Here is a 24,330-nt window from a genome sequence, read left to right on the forward strand (position 1 = left end):
TTTTTTTTTTAATTAACGTTGTCATTTCAGCATCTTTTATTTCCAATTCTTACATCATGAAGTAAATGCGTAAATATTGCAAATGAGAAACTTCATTAGTTGAATTTGCATTTGGAGAAATCCATCTCTGGGTGCTGCTCCATGAATCTGAAAATAAAAAAGTGATTGGATACAATTATCGGCCTTTTTTACAACATTAAAGAGCCTTACTTCTTCAGCATGTCTTGCTTCTTTTGGTCCTCAGATGTGGGCAAGCCAAGCTCCTTTTGTCTCTGGTCGTACATCATTTTTTCGACCAGTCCACGAGTTTCCCCATCCAGGTCGGACAGCTTCGAAGGTTCAGGGTTGATCTTTTGAGTGTTGATCTCTTCGTGCGTTGTGATCAGTCGGTTCCACCAGTTCATCTGGTTGACCTGTGGGAGGATTGACCATCAAAACTTGCACAATGCAATTATCGCGTTCTTTAATTGATCTAGATCACGAGATTCGTTGAAATCTAGGCTAAGAGTCATTTTCTCTCTCGGAGGACCCCACCTTTTCAAGGTTGATGAGCAGTGAGCGTCCGGCGTCAAGAGTCCAAGTGCTTTCATCCACCTTGATCTCGTGGGGCAGAGGACCGTCGATGATGGCGTCCCGGCCCTTGATGCCGCAGCGCAAGTGAGTTTTCCTAATGTCGATGAAGAGGTCGCGCGACTTGAGTGGCGTCTTGCCTAGGTCCACCCGCACCTACAAACGTAAACAATACAATATAAATAAACAATTGGCCAACTGCTTTAATTTTCGGCCTTGGCCGCACATTTCAAGCGTAAAAGAATTGAGTCTGATGGCTCTGATGCACAAACAAACGGAAGGTTACCCTGAAGTTCATTTAAGAGTGCCAAACTTTCAGAGGAACTGTCTCCGAAATTAAAAAAAAAACACATTTCTGTCAAGTTATTTCACAGTATCAAGTATAAGTTAAAACTAAATTTTAAATTAATCTGCTAGAAATAGTACATATTGAGGCCTATAACAAATTAATTTTGTTTCAATTCAAAAATATTAAACATACCGACGAATCATTATGACGGATAAATGAGACAGTTCATTGGAACTCCCATGTGGCAATTTTATGGAAAAGGGAAATTAATTACTTAAACCGTAAAGCAAATTCCTTAAATTCCACTGCATATATATAATAAGGAAAAACATGCCTCTTTCGTTCAGTACCCATTTATACTTTTAGCAAATAATGTGGTCAGACTGCATTTTCTCTCAAGTCAATCGCTTGTTAGTCTCCCAAACATGACTTGATTACTTAATTCAAATTAGCTAAAATGTATTTAAGTATGGGCAAGGTTAACGGCATTCTCCAGAGAGCGTCTGGTTAATTTATTCGATTTATTCAAGTTAAAAAAGAATAATTGTTCAAATACTCAGTGTATCACAAACATTCCTTGAGCAAAATAAATTATACAACGACTCATCCCAAAAGCGGAAAATAAATAATGGGTGGCTTGCAAGGAAACTCTTAGGGTTCGACGTTTTAGTTTTTGGTGAAACCTTTGAATACGAAACCAACCAAATAAAGCAAACCAGATATCATGATGCTCATAAAAAATATCAAAAAATTGTTTCACGCAAAAAAGTATCTGGATCCACATTTTGAACCTGTTTAGTGGAAAAGAACAACAACAGATGGAAGGAGTTGCTGTAATTAATTCTTAGTATTGTTGTGAGTCGTCGGAACAAAATAGGGAATTTCACTGGCATGTGCGTATGTTTTATGAGTATTTTTTACAAGATGCTTTCTGGAGATTTTAACCGTCGTCGTCGCCGCCGCCGGTTCACCTTGCACAGCTGACGTCAAGATCTTTGAACTCTAGACTGGAATCTCCCGGGCAGCGTAGCGAAGACGCGAACCTGGTGCGTAATCTCAGGTGCCGACGCTGGCTGGTACAATACCGCCAGAAACGCGCGGCAGGGATTTTCGTCCAAGTGACTACAAACAACACCACCTTGACCGCACTGCAAAAGAAAGTCGCACACTTTTCCTTCCTTAATAGTTGCGCAACAATTGAGCAGGTGGTAATATGTACTTTTGTGGTCCATCAAAATTTATGAGGAAAAACTAATCTTTGTCTCAGAACGAGTAGAAATGTGGAAATCTTTTTATATTTCAATACTCTCTCGATCAGAAAATTATTCAAATGTGATATATTAATGTTTAAACAGGAAGTGGAGACTCTTAATTACAGATTTCCAAACTATACATTAACATTAATCAACTTTTGCGCGATTGGTTCGATATATTTCAAACGAGACACCCAGTAAAAAATACTTTAAGGTTTTTTGCTCTGTCGAGAAAATGACTTCAGACATCATATGCATAGAGTATGGCTATAGCGTCGATTATGCGAGCGGAATCGGTTTATAAAGGCAACAAGGTCGCCGAAGGTCGGCAAAGGTTGTTTCGGCTGCCAATTGTAAAAAGTGCTCTGGCGAAGAGCGCGAAACGTTTGCTGCCTTCATCGAATTGGAATGTGACGGAAATGGATAGAGAAATGTTGCGTCATCATGCTCATCAATGAAATCCTAAATGGTTCGTTTTTGTTCATTCCATTCAATCGTTTTTGATTCCAACTCTTTGTTCACGCGCACTTCTCTTTGCAGCAACATAAATTTCCATTTCTAAAAATTGTGTGTTACGCGAGATAATGAGAAGCAAGTATTTTCCAAATAAGCATTTCTCGCGAAGGAGTTGCTTCAGAAATTTTGAAACGGCCAAAAGGCGGGTTATATTCCTCTAACAACAATGGCGTCAAAGCGTGCGTGAACTCAGCGGGGTCTTTTGAAAACGCCTGCAGTGCAACATAATTTAATTTTGTGACATTTGGTGTCAAGAGACAGATGATCAATAGAAAAGACTATCGTCGAGACGAGATGATGTGCTAACGCTCCCAAAATATTTATTCTGGCGCCTGCATTGTGAGAGAAAGAGGCTGCCGTGCGCGCACTTTCTCCGCTCGGTTGCGCTTCTTCGTCGCATTCAGAACGAACTGCAAATGAAAATAGTTCTCTGGACAGTGACCAGTCAATGACCACCAAGGCCGTGCATTCGACACAGCTTGCTTTGGGCACGCACTCGTCTCGGGAAGCGTGAAGCCTGTTTTTATCTCTTTTAATTCCCGGCAATCGCCTCATCTGCCTATTATTATGCAAAGCCACAAAGAGTTGCAATTTAGCGTGCATAACACACGATTACCCCATTATCTCGCAATACGGTCAAGTATGAAACATTCAGAAAGTGCTTGAGTTCATTTCGTATAGTTCAATTAAAAAACGCAGAGCTATTATCACGTTTCTGTAGTTAAACTGCCAGCGGACTCGGTGTAGCTGTCAAACCGTCCTGCAACTAAATAGCCTTATCTAATTATGGGTGTAGTTTATAATTAAATTCAGCGAGACTGGTACCAAGAGAACAAAGTAAAGCGATATTTGCTTATTTCACATTCCGTGAAACGCTTGTTGCGATGGATTGTACTGAGACAGATTTTCGACAGTATAGTAGTCGTGAAAAAGCAATAGAGCAAAAGGCATGGATCACTTGGTAATTTCGGCTAAATCAACGAATTTCACACTAGCTGACGGTATATACTGTCATGTCAAAATATACAGGACATTTTTTGAGCACAATGAAATATTTACTTCGTGATTTAATTTAAACAATATGGTGTGCATTGTGCATTGGATCCTTTTTGTCAAGCCTGATCGAATGAGCACCAAATTTAAGGGCTTCAGGCAAGATCGATTATTTTTTAAGGTAATTGTTTGGAATTTTTGGACGTTGTTTGTTGCATCTGAAACAATTTTCCCTCAAAAGTAGTCCCGAGGCCGCGAACTTCTGTGCGAGCATTTTAGTTTTACAGTTCGACTGCAAATCCGACGTTCTAAAAACCAGAATTTATAAAAAATGCACACCGTGAGACTCATCTTGACCTTCCCTAATGAACTGGAGGGCCTAGGAGCTGCTCATTTTCGTTGATTTTGCTTGAAATGAGCAAAGCTGTACCATTTAATTAAAACCACGTGAGAATTTTCTACTGAAAAGCTTTTGGCGCCTTTTGATTGAATGTCCAATACCAGAGATGGCAGCAAATATAAAGACATGCATTTTCTATGCAAACAGAAATTTCCGGGTTTTAAGTGAAGTAATCATACATGGGGCGTGAAAATCAGATTTACACGTAGAGAGAGAATTAGTTCCAAGCGAACGCCTGTGAAAAACAATTACAGAGAGAGATAAATATGTAAGTTTGAAGGTCTTTTGCTCTCTCATCTTCCCTTTTGAACTGCCGCGTGGTCTGAAAAAACTTTTTTTTTCTGTGTGAGAAGTTTTGCAGCCAAATCTGAATGCAGAGAGGATAAAACGTTTGCACGATCTGCAACGGTGAACACGGATGCTTCAGTCTGACAAATTGAGTTGTCTTACAAAACATATATTCCCTAATTCGCACCAAAATGCGATGCACGATCGCCTCTGGCATCAGCTCGAGTTTTTTGCACCAAAGATGAGTCAGTTTTTGGCATACCAACTTGTTGGAATGCAAATGAGCCGGCTTCTACTACATGACAAGAATTAAGATAAAATCGAATCAAGACCATCAGTGAAAGATCTATTAGCAAATTTAGAATAAAGAAGCGAATACTCCAAATTATGGTTAACTATCTTTTTGATTTTAAAGCATTTTTTATAACAGAATTTTTAAGTCTAGCCGATTCAGAGCAAAATTATGATCTGCAATTTATCTCTGCAATGATGAGACGATTTTTCAAGATCATTGTGAAATAATTGCCTATTAAGCGCAAGTTTTCAAGTTAATTTTCAAATAAATTGCTTGATGAATGGTTTTAAGGTGAGAAAATTAACACAGGAGAAACGAAACTTTTAAAGTGCGAAACAATTGATTTAAACAATGACAAAAATTTTGCAAATTTTACAAATTAATATTTGCATTGAAAATTAATTACGGTAAAAATAATTATTTTTCATGTGTTAAAGGAATTCCCTCTTTCTTGCGTTCAGTATAAAATAGCAATAATTTAATTCTTCTCGATGATTTTTATCATTACACGGAAATGAAAGTGGTAGATATTGCCAACGCAAGTTCACGATTCACGACCAAGACAAACAAAATTGTGTATCAAAAATTAATCCACGAAAGAAATGACAATGAACTTTATTCGCCAGTAATATGCATCAATTGTTAGGAAAATTCGAGAAGACCTTACATAAAAAGTTAAGACAAAGATGGTGTCAAATATTTTGATATTAATTATGTTAGGACGGAAGGTTTCAGATGAGACGGTTAACACAAAAACACACACCTTGAACCTTAAAAAGCTGGCGGATCGGAGTTCAAGGGCGCATCACGGAAGCGCTGTTGGATGATAAAAGGTGAATGGATTCACAATGGCAAAAAATGGGACTTTCCGTATGTAGTGACATCAGCAAGAACGAGATCATTTCATGCTTGTATTGTTGTTAACGGATCCGCGCGGCAGTGACGCAACGAAAGTGGCGAGCACAACCTGATCTGCTCCATCAGCGAAAAGAATAATGAACCGACCGCCCACAGGTTTTGACCAACACGGATTACGGATCTCGAGGGCGCCGGATGAAAATAGGGAACAGCAAGAATACGGACATCCTTAATTGGCAAGTTGGGTTCAAATTCAAACAAAAGAATAAGCTGCAAATAAATGGTTAATAAAGTGACATTTTAAAAATCTTCAGGCCAACGTGGTTTTAAATTATATTCTGAATTTAAGAATTCTATGCAAACAAATTTTAAACAGGTATTTTTTCAGAATTTAAAATTTATGATTTTTAGTATTTTTTAAATGTTGATAATTATTTACGCTTGATTAATCTTGCAATTTGATATAAATTAATGTATCACTGTCAAAGTCACTGTTGTATCAAAGAACAGAACATCTGAAGTCATATTTCATGATACATTTAATTATGTCGTGTAATTTTAAAATTACGCACTTCTTTGTATATTTTTGCCATGATATAGGGCTTCAGAAGTTGAGTGTCGGAAAAATAAATTGAAGATCTCTTGGCAATATTAATTCAACAATTTTTACAGTTTTTTGCTTTATTACCTCAAAACGTATTCGGTTGAAGCAATTACGTTTCTTTCCGATGGCTAATTTTAGCCACGTTTGATCCGTTTCATTGGTTGTCTGATTCAGTATTCGGTTGAAATCTAACAAATGGCTTCTAAAAATATGAAATTGTTACGAGATTATTCGCGAAAACGCAACCGCTCTCGAGATGATGGATGACAAGCGAAACGGAAGCAGCGGAGCAGCCTTGCCTTTTGTGACCGTCGACGGCACGGCGGCACGTAATCAAATTAAGAAGGAAGTAAAAACGAGAGCAATTGTGTTGTCTTCAATGATAAGAACATGAGACTCTTTCAATTGCAGTACTGAGCAATTTTTCCTTTCCAGGTGGACACTTTCAAGGTAGGCTTTTCCGCACGTTTCGTGTCGTGACTAAAAGTATAAGGCCCATGCGAGCGCGTGCATTGTTGCCCGTCTAGGACCGTGATCGACTGCGAGCGTTTTGTTTTGTAATGCAATCGAGCCATTATTTGAGTGATACATGCGACCTTTGTTGTATCAAATGGCGTCGCAATTGTACAAATTCCTTTGCGGTTGGTCATTTTAGAGGAAATGCAGACAGGGTCTTAGCTGACTTGTTTCTCACATGCTTTTAATACGTTAATTTGTGTATGACTAATTGTGAGAATAAACATACATTCATAATAAATGACCAGAAGCAGAAAATTTAATGGATGTTGGGACTTGCAAGAGAATTTAAAAATACAGAGGGGAGTAAGAAGTAATTGGGATGAATCAAAGAGGTGAATTTGTCTATCAAGGGGCCTGAAAAACTCGATGGTCCATTTGAAAAATGTAATTGGAATAAAAATATGATTCCAAACCGTGATTTAATTTTGTTGTCTTTATATTTATGATGTAATAATCTATTTTTAAGAAATGTGATGGTAGTTAAAAATAGCTTTTCGGCATCATTCATCAAACAGCAGGCATATTTTTTAACCTTTAGCGCTGGATGAAGTAATCCGTCTATGAATCATTTGCAAGTGAAATCATGATTCTGCAGTTAACGATTCTCAGGTAGGCGCCAGGCGGCGTGTTTGTTAATTGAGGCAAAAACACGAATTCTTTCTTTGTACGCGTGTGCATTAAGCGAGAATCAGCGACCTTCCATCTCTGGCGGATTCTTTGCCGCCTGATTGTGAGTCACATTTTACTGAACATAATGAACAAGCCATTGTGCCCAGCGTCTTCCTTGTTTGTCAACCTACGGCCTGCGATGGTTGACTTTGCTCTTTTTATGCGCGTGGGCAAATTAAAAATCGATTTGACAAAAATGCCGTAGTTGATGAACCCGTTCGCGCGAGTGCTCATCGTTCTCAAGGTGAATGCGGCGCCGGCAAAACAAGCAAAACAACTAGGAGTGTCGCACACCGCACGCGGGTATTTTTATGTCAATTTTCTCTCCAATTTACTTCGCCTTGACCCCTGGGGGCAATCGAGTCTCAATATTGCCTTTTGACTTTATTACCACAAGAGGAGTAGCGAATTCAGTAGTTTAAAACAGCATCACGCCACCGATTTCCGCATTCCGGCCATTCTCACCGTCGCGCAAATCGAATCGTCGTTAAGGTCGAAAAATGTTTAACGAAGGGGCTGCGTCTTGCAGCTCAAAAGACTCGAATTTGCACATTTAACGCATCAGTTAAATATCAACTTGTGTGTGCAGGTTGCCATACTGGCGAAATTTACGAAGGCTGTTTAAACACAAGAAGCGCACTGCAATAAGCGTTTAATTTTTCCTGTAAATTGCAGATCTGCTGATTGTAGGGAACTATAAAATAAATAATAAAAGTTATTACAAGCTGTACCAATAAATTGACGCTTTATAAATTTCAAGGTTTGTTAAGTCACATCATTGATTTTCCAAAACATGTTTTTGCAATGTATTTTCGCTTCAAAATCGTAAAAACATATTAGTAATTGCTTAATGTATCCTGGTTGTTAAATTGAATTCAGAAAACGGTAAACGCATGTCCTGTTGAATTGAATAAATATTTGTTATAACATTTACTTAAGAAAATAGCTCAATCTCGTAGCAGTTCTGAATTTTATCTGGCTCGCAGATTATTAATCACTTAATTTCATTTTTTAATCTGTTTTTTGTCAATATTAAAAAGTAATTCAATGCGAAAAATACATTTGTTGGAAACAATAATTAATTCTGATCGACTGATCAAATCTTTTAAGGTCCACGAAAATCTTACGTCAAGTTCTGATGCACTATTATGTTTCACATCACACTATTTATTCTCCATAGATTATTCCCATGAAAATATGTGTACTACATTCCTAGCACCACCCACATTTCCAATGTTTTGATTTCACCAACTCTCGAGTGAAAAAAACATTTACATTTAGCAACGAATGTTCAGGTAGTGCACGGCACGTGAAACCAATCACGTATGACTGTTGACGGCATTGCAGCGATAACTTTTAAAGTAAACGGTTGAATTCACAGCTCACTGTTAATACGTATGGTTAATGTGTAACGCCATGTTTGTTTAAATTTTTTTATTAAATTCAAAATATATCTAAATAAGTATTTATTTATTTACGATCCTGAAGAATCCTAACGAGGTAATTTTTCATGTTGAATTGAAATGCTGGATTTTTTCCTTGAACCCTACATCTTAATTACGCTCTTTACCCGAAAATTTAAATGAATTATTTGTATTATTTATTGCACAAAATGTTAAAATGCTGCAAATTTAGAGGGCAAATTATCTAATAGTGCTTTTCATTTAAGTTTATTTAATTGCATTCTATATTTAATTTCACCGTTTTTTTAAAATTAGTAAGCAATTATATCCGATATGAGATTAAAATTGATCAAAAGAATTATCAATCATTATGCTTTGGAGGAGTATTTGTGAGAATATAATTATAATGCTCAAAATATATTAAGTTTATTAATATCCTGGTCGCATCGAAGAATGCTTTTTCGTCAACTGCTGCTTTTTTTAAATTGTGATATCAATCTCTGAGGAAGGCTTACAAAGCGACGATCCTCGCAGAAAGATGTGGCCCGGGCGTGGGCTCACCTCGGAAAAGCCCGCGCCCACCGTTGCACTCGCATATTCTCTCGACACGAGCAGAATTGCTAATGCTGCCAGCATTACCGCCAGCTGTTCAGACACGAAAAGTCATAAAAAGGGAACGCGTGCAACTACAATGCGGCGCGTCCAGAAAGAAGAGCGGTGAATAAACAGCAATTTGCCACTGAAACAATAACACACAGCAGCATACCGCAAAGGGCATTCCTATTGCCTCACCGGCGATGAACGGCCTTCTCAAAAACGGGGAAAATTCAAGTGCGCCCGCCTGACGCACGCAAATTGTAGAGAACGAAGGACGCTTTCCTGTAAAACTATACGCATTATTTTCCCGAAAAAAATTGTGGTGGCAGTCGTATTATAATTCCATACATTAAATGCAAGTTGCAGCCTGTTAGATAACTTTTTGCAACACACATAGCCGAGTGATCTTGAACAGCTATAGTACGAGCGGGTGACTTTGGTAACGCATCAGATGATACGAGTGTTTACGTTGAGTCGGCGTTTGCGTGCACCTGCTCCTTGCAATTTGATCTAATGGTTTTTAAATTGGTAGCGCGCAATTTTCTCCCAGCAGCAAAAGCAAGGCGAACTTTGCAAGGCGATCGTTTGCTGAAACAGCCAATTTGATTTTGAGAAGACGAACGACGAATTACCGCCTGTTTAGCATTCGGTTTTGGACAAGATAAATTTCTTTTCGTTTGATTATCAAGATCTAGGCTGAAATTTATTCTTTTCAGGAAGAGATGGTTGCATGTTGGTTTTCGCTTGCGGGCAATATTGTTTCCATCAAGTTTGCATTGAAAAAATGCATACTAATCATTTCCTCGAACCTGAGAAAGATGAAAAATAGTATTGAAATGAATCACAGCTCATTGCAATTCAAAGTTGCGGTTCTTAATACGTTAGTTTATGATCTGGAACTGACGATTACTTCGTGCCCTACTTTTCTAACAAGATATTCGATTTTTATAAACGATTGAAATCAAAAACCCGTGAAGGGAGTTGCGGCGCTTGTTGCGTGATGCATCCTTGGCTCCATCGCTTTATCGACATTGAATTTTTCGTTATCAGAGGAGCAGAAATAATTTAATTGTTTGTGGAATTAATTGTATCTTAAACTGATTTTTGTTGCATTGATTTTTTAGAGCGTATTCTCTTGAAGGTGCGAGTTTATTTAGTAAGCCAATTTAAATTTCAATCTCCACTCAATAAATTTTATCAGAGATGGCACGATCTTTTTTCCAGTTTTGCGTGGGTTTATAGAAGAGTCACTATCTACAATCAGGCGTTTGTGTTGAGGAAGTCTTGGATTTACACAATAGGCTACTCAAGCTGAATTGCTTTGACGTTAAACGCGGTCAATTTCATAGCAAGCACCAATTATTTTGCCTACTGTTTCCAGATTCACTTTATAAAATGGGCCCTTATCTTAGGAGGCATATCAACTTTAAAAAAGGTTTAATTGGCTGTGGTTTATAACGACGGAAACTTTATTAAAGATATCTGCAGCTTTTCAGAGAGTGCAATCCAATTTGTAAAAAATGATAAATGAATCCATTGTTAAGTAACTTGTGTTTCATATAGCTGTGCACCGAAAATTTTATTTGTGTACGTTAACTAGAAAAATTGGTTCGAGAAGCTGCAAAATAAGTTAGCAAGATGATAAACTTCATATTTTTTCATAAATTTAACTGAAGTTTTCCTCTTTCATATTTTCTCATATATGAGAACGAAAGTTTAAATGTTATCCCTCGCGTCAGAACAAAGTTTATAAACAAAACATATGCGATCTCCATGAATTCTCAAGTTTCAAATCTCCCAGTTAGCTCACTCTTTTCCCAGAAGATCAGAGGGAACAAAATCAACCTTCTTGTCTACGAATCCACCACAGAGCTTGAGCGATTTCTAGACGATCAGCGAAGGTTGCATAATATTTCCGCGAGCAAAGAAGACTGGGAAACACTGGCAGGCAGTTGCGAGTTTTGAGCAAATCTGTGCTACTTTGCACTGGATGCATCGGCGAGGTGAAAACGAAAGTGAGAGCCATTGAAAGCGAGTGTTGAGCGCGCGCCAGCAGCGTCCAAGTTTAAGGTTAAAAGTGACGTGCCGGTCTAGCCATCCATCGGGGGGCCCACGTGACGCCTGACGTAACCTGGTGGGTACCCTGCTCAGGTCGGGCGAGCGAACAGGCAGTCGTTGCACAGGCACCGAACACACCGGACAGACCTCGCCGTCGAGGTAGTGGCCGGCTCTACCAGCTCGCGCTCGACGCGAAAGAGAAAGAAAGACACCAGATTCGAATTCAGCCGGACAGACCGTTGTCGTCAACAATGGTAGTGGCCGAAAAATCAGCAGCCAACCCCAAAGCGAGCAACACAATGCTCTGGGTGCAGACCTCCCCGCTGCAAGTGCAGTGTGAAGTGCATGTGAGTTATTATTTTTGTTTACTCTCAAATTTGTCGAATATGCAATCCTTTCATGGCATAGTCAATTTTTTCTGAATAATAATAATAAATAAATCAAAGCAATCTGTAATTACACATAATTTTTATTTTATTTTAACATATCACTTCAAAAAAAGCAGAATTGGTTCAAAATATCCGAGCGGATTTTCAAAAACAAATCAATTGAGATAGAAATAATTAAATTTCAATAAATCATGAACTGAGTTTTCAATTATAATACTTTAATTGCGTTTATTTTAACCAACTATTTGATACTTGAGTGTGCGACAGCTAAAATAGAAAATGAAAGGACGAAAAACACGCTAATTTACATAGCGATAATCCTAATCAGTGAGTACATGTAATTAGGACAATAGCGTGTGCAATGGCACGAAGAGGTGCTGGTAAATTAAGCACACCTTGCTCTTCTTTCCTCTCCACGAGCGGCGCACGTTTCTGCCCGGCCAGTTGCATCACGCAATTAATTCAGTGGCCGTGCAGAGGCACACACTTGACCATTTAATTAATCAGCAACGAAGCTGAAAACAATGAGCACTGCAGCGTAAGGCCGCATCAACAGGTGCGATTCATTTTGGTTTCATTGTGAGGCACTTAACAATCAATAAAGTTAATCTTCATTAGCACGAGCAAGTATTGATGCATCGATATGAATTCATTCAATTGAATTTAATTTGGAATAAATGGCTCTTCTTTTCTATTATAGTGTGCATGTTACAGGGCAACGCAGGAGTCAAACCTACTTTTCAAACTTCTGCGTAACCACTTGCTAATGATGCTAAATATATACATTGTATTTCACGAGGAGCAAATTTTGCAAGCATGTGAGCAGGCTGGCAAAAAATAACATTTACCTTTTCCATTCGCACGTTTATTTGCAAACCAAAGAGCGGCGTTTCCACTCCGCAAGCCAAACTGTCCCTTACAAAGCGACAGGCTCTCTTCCGTGGCTGATTTTGGGCCAAAATATTTAGAGTTTTCAGAAAGCAAATAATATTTGCATCTCGGCAATAAGGAAGCCGCACAGCGAGAATATTAAAATGAGACGGGGCGTTCGCGGCACATTGGGCGGCTGATGAAACACGCAAATCGAAGTTAGTATTGAAATGCACGCCTCTCAATGTCAAGGTTCACACACTCAAACACTCCCTGTTGGCTTGCGACTCGATTGGCTAGGTAAACACTCGCTCGCCAAAAGCAAACTAAGTGCACGTTCGCGCGTACGTGCCCAAAATTTTCACTTGCGGCTTCTTTTTGTAAATATACTCGCCATGCAAATGCGGAATTTTAAGTAAGTTTGCTCTCGTCTCGATTCAAGGCAGACAATCGGTCTCCGGAATGAGAGTGCAGAATTTACTCTGGCTGTAAAAAAATGTGTTAGCATTTTAGCATATTGATCATAATTATAAATTCGTAATGTCAACAATGACATAGGTTTCAGCTGGCTCAGTTTACAGAATGAATCAGTTATCTCCATCATGAAAACATTAAATCGATTGTGAGCCTTTAATTTGAAACAAGCTTGCTTCATTATAGAAATATAAAAAATATGATAGAGGTTTTGAAAGTAAAAATATGCACCGCCTTCTATAAATAAAAACACCATTGAACTATTGTACATTGATACAAATGGTGAACGAATTCCAGGAGCAGAGAATAAATAATTTCGCATCCGCCTTAGTGGGGAAGAAAATCGCGCACTCATTGATCCGCCTTCCGATAATGAGAAGCGGCGTGCAACAAACGGTCTCGTGGTGAATCACACCGCTCGGCACGCATCGCCGAAAGAAAAAAAAAATAAATAGCGTTCGCTTGCAATTAAACTCACACATCCGCGAGCAGTGTGCGATTTGCAAACCGGCAACGGAAAGACAAGCGCGAGTCTGTTGCCTTGTTACAAATTAAGTTTGTCTCACACAGGGGAAAAGTTTCCTGGTGCCAAAAGCTTCTCTTGATTCAATATTAATTGCTTTGCTTTGCGACATAATCACATAGCCGAGAGCGAAGATAATTTTTGTGCTTTAAAATCCTTGTAAGTATGGTATGAACGGAGTTTTAATCCACTTTCGATTCAGAAAATTTTGCAATAAATATTTGTCTTTGCAAAGCTAATTTGATTTTATCACAACACAAATGACCGACAGTGTAATGGTGAAAAGACTTGTTACCTTGAAAAGATAATGTGCATCAATTTTATGATTAGCAGAGCTGACATGCAATCTTTTCTTATTTCAACTATACTAATGGACTTTTTTAGGAAGTGTAAATAATTGCTGGCAATTACGATTTTAACACGTTGTAAAAACACCATCCAACCAAATAAAAGAAAAAAAAACGCCATAAAATGTTGTATGCAAAGTCGCGGAAGCAAAAAGAACCGAATGAATGTAAATTCCTCCACGCCTGATGTGCTATTTGGGAGAAAAGAACCGCCAAGTCCTTATTGCAGCACACTATCCGCACTTTTTTTCTTTCTCGCTCGCTCATTCAACGCGGACTAGCTCCATTAAGTCTGTGCCTTCACACTATCCTGTAGAAAGTGAACGCAAGGCGAGAGTCGGTGGAGCAAGGAAAATGCTCTAGACGCGTTGCGTGTCGCTCACCAGCCGATAACAATAATAATATGCACTCAATCGTCGTTTTTCTCCGTCAACATGCGTCCAATCAGTGGCGATGATTGACGCGCTTGGTCACGGCGTTGTGATTTTCAGCTGATTTGCCGAGCAGATAGCGCAAAGCACCGTCGCGATGCCATCAGCGTACGACCTTTGCTGTTTTGAAATCGGAGAATTGCTGCTGCTGTTCACCGAGAGAATTACAATAAAAACGCAAGCAATTCCAGATCTGGTTCGTCCGTATACTCGCATTCATCAAAAGGTCATGACTGGCTGCTGATCCTCTAGGAGGTTCTTGCTCCTTACGCAGTTCCAACTATAGCTCTGTTTCAAACTTCTAGCGTATATTTAAGTTTTATTTTTTCAAAATTTATGAACAAAATGAAACATTTCAACAACAGCCAAAATGTCTTGAGTATTTTCTTCTTCCTCGATAAACTTTATTCGATCTGCTCGGTTATCCGTATTAAAATCACTTAATTATCCTCTATTATGTTCTTTCATCCTATCGCTGCGGTTTCAAGCTTTTAAAACATTTCTCGGCCTTCAAGGCTGCATTTCATTTTCGTTTTTCAAGCAACTTGTGCAACGTTAAATTCATCCCCTGGTGACCCAGAAAGGCAGTCAGTCACACACAATGCGTCCGTCTACTCGATAAATCTGCAGCGGCGCTTGAATAAATCACAGCGAGGTTTCCCATTCTCAACTCGCTGGAGCAGTAGAGGCTCAGCCAGCGGGTTAAGAACAATGATAAATCTGTCCTAATTAATCGAGCATGTAATTCTAAATTAAAATGCGCTACTCAAACTAAAGTGCCAGTTGGCCGGCCGGCCGGCTAGCTACTACTTTGTTGAGCAATCGCAAAACTACGGCCACTGCTGTCAAGTTGAGTGGTTAATTGTGAGCTTTTGTTGAACCATCACTAGACCAGTATGAATCGAGCGTTATTATATTAAAGAAAATCTCAAAAGATGTTATATTTCATAAAAAAATTATTCATCTGGTTTGCCAACATCGTTAACTCGAGCGTGCGAAAAGATAGAAAACAAGCGTGCCTTTGTCTTGAGTGAGAAAATAATCTAAGAACCTTGATATTACTGGAATTTTCTCACAGGAGCGCCAATTTATTCAAAACTGATGCAAAACCTGCGTTTAAACAAAGTAAAACTCTTTTAAAAACTTTTTGATTTGTCACACCGTGTCACTTTTCGACAATATGCGTGAAAAAAATCGGCAAGAGAGTAAAACCAGGAAATCAAGTTATATTGCATTTTTTGCGCTTGATGAGCATAAAGCATAATTTTTTCTAGTGTGCGCCAGGCGGAAAACAAACAAAAAAACAAATTTCTCGAGAGAATCTTGAGACTGCGCGAAGCGAATGAATTGAAACTGCAAGCGAGCAAACATAAGCACGGCTAATCTGCACTTGATTCAATTACGAGCAAAATGCCACTCGAATTTTCTACAGAATCGAGACCTTCAGTCTGCACGAGGCCTTAGGGAGCGCATTATCTGCAAAGAATTGTGCTCACATCCATAATTACGCGAGTCATGCTTGGACGTCCCGATTTTTTTCAGAGATCAGACATGTCGGAAGTGCAAATTCGAGTAGTACAAAGTGTGCGGCCGAGATGATTAACGATTGCACAAAGGAAGCAGCTAATTACCACTAAATACGCTTTTATTCAAGACGGCCAGACTTGATTTCAATTCGCACACCTCTAAAGTGGGAGTAATTAAATAAACCGGCAGTCAGTCAGAGTCGGTCGTGACTTGTGAATGATGTGCTAGTGAGTTTAACGTGGGGTGCGAGTTTAATTGAATTTTATTCACTGCGAAGCCTTGAAAGCATATTATTAACCAGCCTATTCAAGTAACCAATGTTCAATTTTATATGCTAAATTGTTACAAAACCTGCTGGAAATTTTAAAGACTAAAGAAAAATATTTTTTTTGCAATTCAAATAAATTGGAAACAAACACACCAGGAAGAAAAATTAATCATAATTTATTGCTGCTTTTAATGTAAATCGAATACATCAAACTCGCCGAAAAAGACTTTATACCCCTCGTGATTAACGATGTGTTAGTACTAACAGGCAAAATCGTGTCTTAATAAAGACCAACAATAAACGCGTGTTTGATCGGCTCATTTGAAGAATGGCACGATATCAATTGCATTCCGCATAAACCGAAGAAAAATCAGCGCCGCACTTGCGTCACTGAACCTGAATCTGGCTCGCGGACTGACAATGAAATGCTCCACTCACGCGATCGAGGAGCGCGCTCGCTTTGTGAGAATCTCAGGCTCGCACATCCTGATCGCGCACAGACGCTGCAATTTACCCAATTTACGAGCGAAAATGCACGCGGACGAGAAGACACCGTTTTATTGGTTTGCTGACATTGAGCAAGCCGGCAGCCGAAAACAAAACTCGTCTATTTTTAAATGTGCCGCCGGCGGATCACGACTTGGAATTTTTGCATCTTTCCAGACTAAATTGAGCCGACGTGAATGCATCGTCTGTGCGCTAACACCCACGCCGTCTGGTCTCAGTACAGGAAACCCCCCGCAGTTTTGCCTTTTTGATTACAGAACAGCGAAATCTAACTCCAGGGAAATTTCTGTTTTAAGGAGCATCTGCAGAAAATTCTTAAATTGCAATGCGCTAAATAAATTAATAAAAATTGGGCTTGCATGAGCTAGCAACCAATGCCACATTTTTTAGCTCGTAATACGAATTTTGACCATCTTTTCTATAATGAGGTACCAATATAGTTTTTTCTCTTCTTGAGTAGACGGCAAACATAACTATTTTTAATTGCGTTGTATTAGGGAAAGGTTTTCATTATTTAGATTTTTTTTGAACAATATAAAATTAAAAAAAGGTTTTCTCCAACATAACTTGAATCCGCATGTGGTATATATTTTATGCAAATTAATTTTATTCAAAGGCCATTTGCGGCTTTTTAGATACAGAAGCTGCCTGACACGAAGTTGGGATTCCACGCGTCCGTCATCCGCGGTTTACAACGACCGCGTGCACAAAGCACAAGTTTCAATTAGCAATAATAAACAGCCGAGTTTGTGTGCTATAAATAACACAGAAAACGAGAAAAGCTATTTCTGTTTAAGATTGCGATATGATACATTGAGCTTTTTTCAATGTCAAAAGGAGATGTCATTATTATTCCGGATTTGAGACAAAAGATGGTTCAAATTTTGTCAGGCTGAAATATTTCTCTTCTTGCGCTTCGTTAGTGCACGCGTCGAGTGAATCCGGCACCAGATTTTGCGGCTGCATCACGCTCGACTGGGGCTGAAACCTATACAGACTCGGGTCTGAAGAAAATCGCGTTGCTCATATTCAATCCTTGTTCGGCAGCCACTTGTTCACCTTGCCAGAGTGCCAGCCGATAGAAATTCGGCCGTTCAGGGGAACTACACGGGTGTGGCAGTAGTCGTGCATTCCGGCGCACTTGCATCCATTTGAGGCGCAGATCTTTAATGTTGGGCGAGAGAGACAGACGCCCTCGGGCGCGATTTTCGCGCGAGCACATCCTCATTCCTCACAAAAACTTGTTTGTTTAAATTCGGCATTTTCTCGAACGACAACTCCCATGCGCCACACAAACTTTTTGGACCAAAGCCTGAATCCGATAGCTGTTTTGAAACCCGACGCTCGCGCAGGTGCGGCTTAGCATGCAACAGATCCGTCTCTCTAATGACCGTGAATTGTTTCGTTCGCGGATCTAGTGCACATTAGTGCACGGTGTCGTATTAGTGGAAACACACATTGCGGTGACGGTTATGCCAGTTTATTGTCATCGCAGTCGCTCATTTCCTGATTAACGAGTTACTACACGTTAATCCAGTGGGTATTGTCAAGCAGAGAAAAATTGCAAACTTGATGCAAATAATATGAAAATCGTGGGACGAAAAATCTGCTTCCAACTTACATATTTGCCAATATCATAAATGGTCTTGGGGCAATTAACACTTACATGCAAACAAACGACTGAAGCAAAGTACATTCACATTTCAACAAGCAACGAAATTTTATTTCATTTTTTGTTTCTAGGAGAAGGGCACCGAATGGTACTACATTCCACGTCCATCTCTGTCTTCGCGGGCATCGAGTCGTCGCGATTCCGAGGACAACTCGGACAAACATAGCTGGAGCAACACTTCCAGGCACTCTAGTCTCGGCTACTCGACGCACCCGGGGGTACATGGCAACGGCGGCGCCTCCTCGTCTTCCACCTCGTCAGCCAGTTCGCAGGTGATTTAACATTTTTTGAACACATCAAGAGCGGATTTGCAGCAAGGACACCAGCTTTTGATCTCAATTTAAAGGCCCCGATCACCGTGGCACTTGTACTATACGAATTTGTATATAATGGACACTCAGATCGTGCGATTCCGCGTCCTTTAAATCATACTACTTGTCTCACACAATGCAAGGAAATCGCTGCCGGTGACTTGATGGTAATTAGCTCTCGGAGATTATCTCACTCGCCGCTGGTGTAGCAATGCAAAAATTATTTTCACGCCTTTGTAGTTTCATTTTCATTACTGTAAATGACTGGCGCATGTAAAACTGAAACCATGTTGTGTTTCGTTCCTTGCAATAAATTTCGAGCTAAAAGGTGAGAGGACAGCATATTTACGATCGCGGAAAAACATTGTTTTGTCCTTACGACCTTTCAAAGGGCGGTGGGTACAATATTCCTCTTACAGTCATGATATCAATGTATTAAAAACGGTTGCCAGTTCCATTTTTGGTGAAGATAAGTGAACAAGATTCAAGCACTAATGGTTTTTAATTGCGATGCGAAGGTCAAGTGCGTTAAGCACCAATTTAGCTGTACGAATTTTTGCACTTTTGAGCTGACAGATCCGGTTCATCACAAGTTTTTACGACCCTTCATTTATACTTTCTGCGGCACCACGTTTTCCAAATTTTCATGCAAATTCCTCTTGATTCACTAAGCATAATTATGATCAGAGTTTAATTTTAAATGGCGTATTATGTTACAGCTAAGCGGCAACAGCGGTCATCCCTTAGTAACTGCGCCCACGTGGCTGCCCCCTCATCCCCCAGCACTGATCGTCAAGGACGAAATTCACAAGCAGGTGAGACCACGTCCTTTGCAAAAGCGAATCATCACGCCCTGGCTACGACAATAATTGACATCTTTATGGCTTGTTTTCCTTCCACGCGGCAATTAGCGAGAAGCACAACAGTGCAACTGATGCATTTGTTCGTTACCAAGGCCAATTTTAATTTTGGCTTCCGAATAAATACTTTTCGGCTAACACCTGTCAATGCCGGTAAAAAAACGTCCCGCCTATTAAGCAACCGCTTAGAGGTTGAGAAACAAAATTATCAACTCTTAAAACCTAACTTTTATGTTTGATAAATTGCTAAAAATTTGGATTTTGTTGCAGGACGTGGAATCAGGTGGCGAAATCGGAACCATCAGCAAAAGATGCGATGGCGACAGTATTTCGTTGGCCTCCTCAACGCACTTCACCATGATCGGGGGTGTCAGCGTCAAGGGGCGAAGAAGAAGCCGCTGCTGCAGCCAATCTCATCGCATCACTGTTCTCGTTCTTACCATGAGTTTCATTTTCCTACTAGGCATCACTATCGCATGCATCCTTATGGAAAGTGAGTATCATGAATTTATTTTTTTTTTAAATTCGTTAGTGCCTCAACTTGACCTAATATGGCTTGGATTTGTTAGCGTCTATGTTAGTGATGAAAAGAATCGGTATTAAACTTGACCCAGCTCATATTTTGGTTCAGCTACAAAAACGTTTTTAGATTTCTGGTGTTTCACGGAAATTGTGAAATATTCGTTTAAAAGCATGTTTAAATCATGATTAAACAGCCTTTAGCAGCAATAACATGTACAAGACGTCTTCTTGACAGTTCAATTGCAAGAGGAATAATATAAAATAAAAAGTTCATCAGTTGGACGCTTGAGCTCATTGTAAGTGGTATGCCATAAATAAAAAACAGCGGCACGCCAATTTTTTCTCACATTCACACCCAGCTCAAGGCAAACCTCACATCTTGTGAGTCAATTTACATAAATTATTTATCCATTTGGACCACGTGCAGCACATAATGAAAAATGCAATTTTGAACGGTGTCGCTTATTTTGACATTTTTGTTTCAGTGCGAGTTAAGGAATACAACGCGCGGTGATATGATTCCGAGTGGCTGTTTGGACAAAGAGTGCTGTGGAGTTTAAGCTCGATATTCTGAGTGCTAAAGCTATAATGCTGCTTCAACTGAAATGTGCTGTAATATTTATTTTGAATTGATACTGTTAAGATAATTTATATAAAATAATAGATGCGACTGCAAAATTAAAAATAATGCATTGTATTCAAATCAATTTAAATCTTTTGTTCTCATTTTTAAACCCTCGTACGACTGTGCAATACCAAAAAAAAATTATTTATCTTGGTAAGTTATATTTATTAAAAAAAATATAAAAGACTTACATTTCATTGATTTAAAATTATCTAGGTGGACTTGTAAAAATTTGCAAAAGCAGTCGGACCAACTCAGCTTTTGATTGCCCCTTTCTGCGCTCTTTCATCGTGTTTCACAACTTATTCTTTTGGTAAAATCATAATGCGTAAAAAATTATCTACGTTCCCCCTCTCTTTAGGACCATGCTTTCCTCAAAAATGCAACTTGGTGCATTGAAATATTCACAATCCCTTTTACAACGACCTTGCAGCATGCAGGTAAAAAACAGAGCTCCGCCGCCGCGGGAGGCAAATTTGGAAAAAATTAGTCCAATAAAAGAGGTCAACCTTAAAATGAACTGGCAGAGCATGATTTGCCACAAGAAAAAATATTTTTGTTGATCCTAAGCTGGATCAAGGACAGCTGAGCCCGTGCGTTAGCTGACAAATTCATAGGCGCGCCGGTCGACCTATTGAAATGGTTTCTGATGAAAGGACGAGGAAGTGATGCGACTGGTTTGAACCAGGCACAGAGAAATTAATTAATTAGGAGAAAAAGCCAGCGCTCTCGACCTAAGGCTATGACATACCCTGGGTTGCTTCACTCGACACGCCGACCTTGGGGCGGCCGCACGAGGAAAACACCAGGTAGGTATAATTTGGGTCCATCCTACGCGGCCTTCAGTGACCGACGACGCCGCCGGACCGGCCGGGGGTCACCCAACACCCATAGCACCAACTGCATTCCGCGGTCGAGACCGAGCAAAGCTGCGCGCCGTGTCGCCCACAACAATAAGACACGAGATTTATTAATATGCGTCGAGCGTCACGCCAAAGCATTAGAGTGACCCCTGTTCATTGTGCGTTCAAGAGCCAAAAACTTCGTGACACGCATTAATTTAATCAATAAAGGGTTTCACGGAGGACATATCCGCAAAATTGAATCATATGTTGAATAAAATTTAAAATTATTACATGGTTAAACTTTGCGCGGTAAATAATTCAGAATGGTCAGCTGATAGTGGAATATTGAGAGGGTTAAATAATACATTCTGGTATTTTACAGCGACTGTTTAAGCCCCGCAGGCCATATATGCAGCACTTTACCACTTTACCTATAAAACAAAATTCAAAACCAAAGTTTTAGCTGCAGAAAATTCTGAACCAGCAATCGTTAAAAACCACAGGCAAAACTCAATGCTGAGCAAAATTTATAAGAGGAGCCTTGTAACAAAATCTTGTCAACCCCACCACTCACCGTTCCCGTGATTCGTTGATTTTAAATTTCAAAAATTTCCTGCGTTTAATATATTTAAATTTTTTTTAAAAATATAACCATTGTTACTGCATACTTAGTCAGCGCTATGGACAAATTTTCTACAACATTTTAGGAGATTTCGCAACATTGGTCTGAGTATATAGTTTGCCTTATTACTTAAAAATAAATCCTGCATTTATTTAAATATTGAAAGTTCCTTGTAAAACCTATTTTGATGTTGCGATAAAAAATATATTGCTGCTTTATGAGTTCTCTTAAGCCCCCAGCAGAATGTTTTTACTCTTCAATGTTATGAACAGTTCTCACAATAATTAACTCCAATATCCATAATTAAAATCCAATTTGCGGCTAGCAGAGTTATCATTACCGCACTAATTCCATTTTCCCATAACCTTACCTCAGTAGTAATTTTTTGACTAGAGTTTAAGTTCTCGCGAAAGTAAGAAAACTTAATCATATTCATTATTGTTTGTGCATCATATGTGTAATAAGTTATAGAAAGGGCTGTACTCACCTCTATCTCCTGAAGGGTCTGCGTCCAGGAAAAGTTTTCAAAGTCAAAACCATTGCCTGCGTTAGGCACCAATTTGCCCTTGTCTTTGTCCTGCTCTTCGTCATCACTCTTTGACTCTTCTTCTTTCTTGACATCATCTTTGGGCGCTTCTTTCTTCTGCTTTTCCTGAACAAAAAAGAGCTATTTGTAACAGCACACCATGCAGAGGTTTCAATGGTCGATGAGTTTGCCGTGCATGCAAAATTGCAGAGGAAGATTACAAAAATGCAGGATGTTTTGAAATCAGATGCTGAATAGAATTCACGCGGTTCATTTCAGAATAACGCTTTGCAATACCTATTTTCCTTGCAGTCAAATCAAGAAAGTAAAAATGCAACTAAAAAAGCCCTATACGCTCAGCTAGAGAATGTGGCATTAGTAAGTGAATTAAAACCTGCTCGATTTCCTTCTGAATTCTCTCAGCCTCTTCATCAGTTAGCTCTGTGACAGTGGCACCCTTCTTTGATTCTTCTTCTTCCTCCTCCTTCTTCTTTTTGGCTCTTTCATGGCGCTTTCTCTCTTCCTCAGCAATTTCTGCCTTCTTCTTCCTTCTCTGCTCCTCTGCACCCTTGGCATGTTTATTAAATGCGTCTAGCACCATCTAGAGGAGCGAACACAATTTTGCTTTTTCACGGGGACTCAAATAAAATCTAGAAGTTTCTTAAGTGCTTCAGAGCTGATTTTTCTTTAATCAAAAGAGAGTACGAACCTGTTCTGCCTGCCCATCTGGGGCTCCTGTGTAAAAGTCCGTCTTGCGCAACAGGAAACCAAAGACAGTGTCCAACATCTAGCAATGCAAAATAGATTTTAGAAGTATGTAAAAGATGAACAAATATTGAAGTTATTATTTCATAAAAAATATATAAAATTGAAACAATTCCCAAACTGGAAGTGTAAATTTTCTACTGGTTTGTATTGTACGCGGTCACGATACAAGAAATTTAAAAATTTGTGCAAGGAGAACAATCACAGAATCAATTCGAGCACACTGGTTTGGCTAATCCCAAGCCTCGTCTGCAAACATGTCTAATTAAATACTAAACCCACCAGTCACCCGGCACATGTGCACACAGACTGACGAGCGTGACTTATTCACACCCTCTATCGATAGACTCTGTTTTTGTTTCCTCTAAAAAATATTTTAAAATTTCTTTTCAACCCATGCAAAGAATTTTTGGGACGTCTTCCCGGCCCTGGTCGCCTGTGTAAGTACATATGTATATTTTGGACTTTCAACATCTTATTATGTACATGCATAATTTTGTATATTCTAGCTTGCTCAAATCTTTGAAGTTCGTCATGATCCGAAGGTGTAACATTGTTTCCAAAATATGGACAAACTCTTTAACTTTTAGCATTTAAATTAATCCTTAAAACTATCTTTTCAAAAACTGACTATTTCCAAAATTTATCACTCCTAGAGAAAACAAAGAAGAAGCCGGATGAAGTTTGTAATACCTCTGGAACTCCTCCTTCCATTTGTTGTGCCATAGAAAAGAGCAGAGCATCGAAATTTTCTTGGTTTGCACTCATTTTGCTTGAATGATTTCAAAAACTGGTTGAACTTTGCGCTAAATTGTTGTTTTGGTTTGAGAACCAAAAGATCGGAATGTCAACGTGATTCAGCGCAGGGCGGCCAGGACGCATTCATTTGTTTTATTTGTTTGCCGCCTACAGCTGGATTTGAGGGCGGGTACCA

The 24,330-nt window shown here is 39.3% G+C and overlaps 2 protein-coding genes across 2 annotated transcripts; one reads left to right on the forward strand and one right to left on the reverse strand.

Annotated features, from left to right (window-relative positions):
• nudC (nuclear distribution C, dynein complex regulator) lies at nt 1-24,288 on the reverse strand. The gene is made up of 7 exons (XM_065475480.1): nt 24,090-24,288; nt 23,341-23,418; nt 23,026-23,232; nt 22,593-22,757; nt 535-726; nt 211-413; nt 1-147 (listed from the first exon to the last, which is right to left on the reverse strand). The coding sequence occupies exons 1-7, from the start codon at nt 24,162-24,164 to the stop codon at nt 96-98; spliced, it is 972 nt and encodes a 323-aa protein (XP_065331552.1). The 5' UTR covers nt 24,165-24,288; the 3' UTR covers nt 1-95.
• On the forward strand, nt 11,402-20,720 carry LOC135933997 (uncharacterized). The gene is made up of 5 exons (XM_065475483.1): nt 11,402-11,659; nt 18,392-18,592; nt 19,351-19,446; nt 19,762-19,984; nt 20,499-20,720. The coding sequence occupies exons 1-5, from the start codon at nt 11,564-11,566 to the stop codon at nt 20,525-20,527; spliced, it is 645 nt and encodes a 214-aa protein (XP_065331555.1). The 5' UTR covers nt 11,402-11,563; the 3' UTR covers nt 20,528-20,720.
• Nucleotides 24,289-24,330: the final 42 nt, after the last annotated feature.

Source organism: Cloeon dipterum, chromosome 1, assembly GCF_949628265.1.
Source record: "Cloeon dipterum chromosome 1, ieCloDipt1.1, whole genome shotgun sequence".
Lineage (NCBI taxonomy): Eukaryota > Metazoa > Arthropoda > Insecta > Ephemeroptera > Baetidae > Cloeon > Cloeon dipterum.

Coding starts and splice junctions, on each gene's coding strand:
- LOC135933997 (XM_065475483.1), top strand. CDS start 11,564: ATGGTAGTGGCCGAAAAATCAGCAGCCAACCCCAAAGCGAGCAACACA. Junction 11,660..18,391: donor AAGTGCAGTGTGAAGTGCAT/GTGAGTTATTAT, acceptor TTTTGTTTCTAG/GAGAAGGGCACCGAATGGTA. Junction 19,447..19,761: donor AGGACGAAATTCACAAGCAG/GTGAGACCACGT, acceptor ATTTTGTTGCAG/GACGTGGAATCAGGTGGCGA.
- nudC (XM_065475480.1), bottom strand. CDS start 24,164: ATGAGTGCAAACCAAGAAAATTTCGATGCTCTGCTCTTTTCTATGGCA. Junction 414..534: donor TGCTCATCAACCTTGAAAAG/GTGGGGTCCTCC, acceptor ATCCTCCCACAG/GTCAACCAGATGAACTGGTG. Junction 148..210: donor AAGCAAGACATGCTGAAGAA/GTAAGGCTCTTT, acceptor TTTTATTTTCAG/ATTCATGGAGCAGCACCCAG.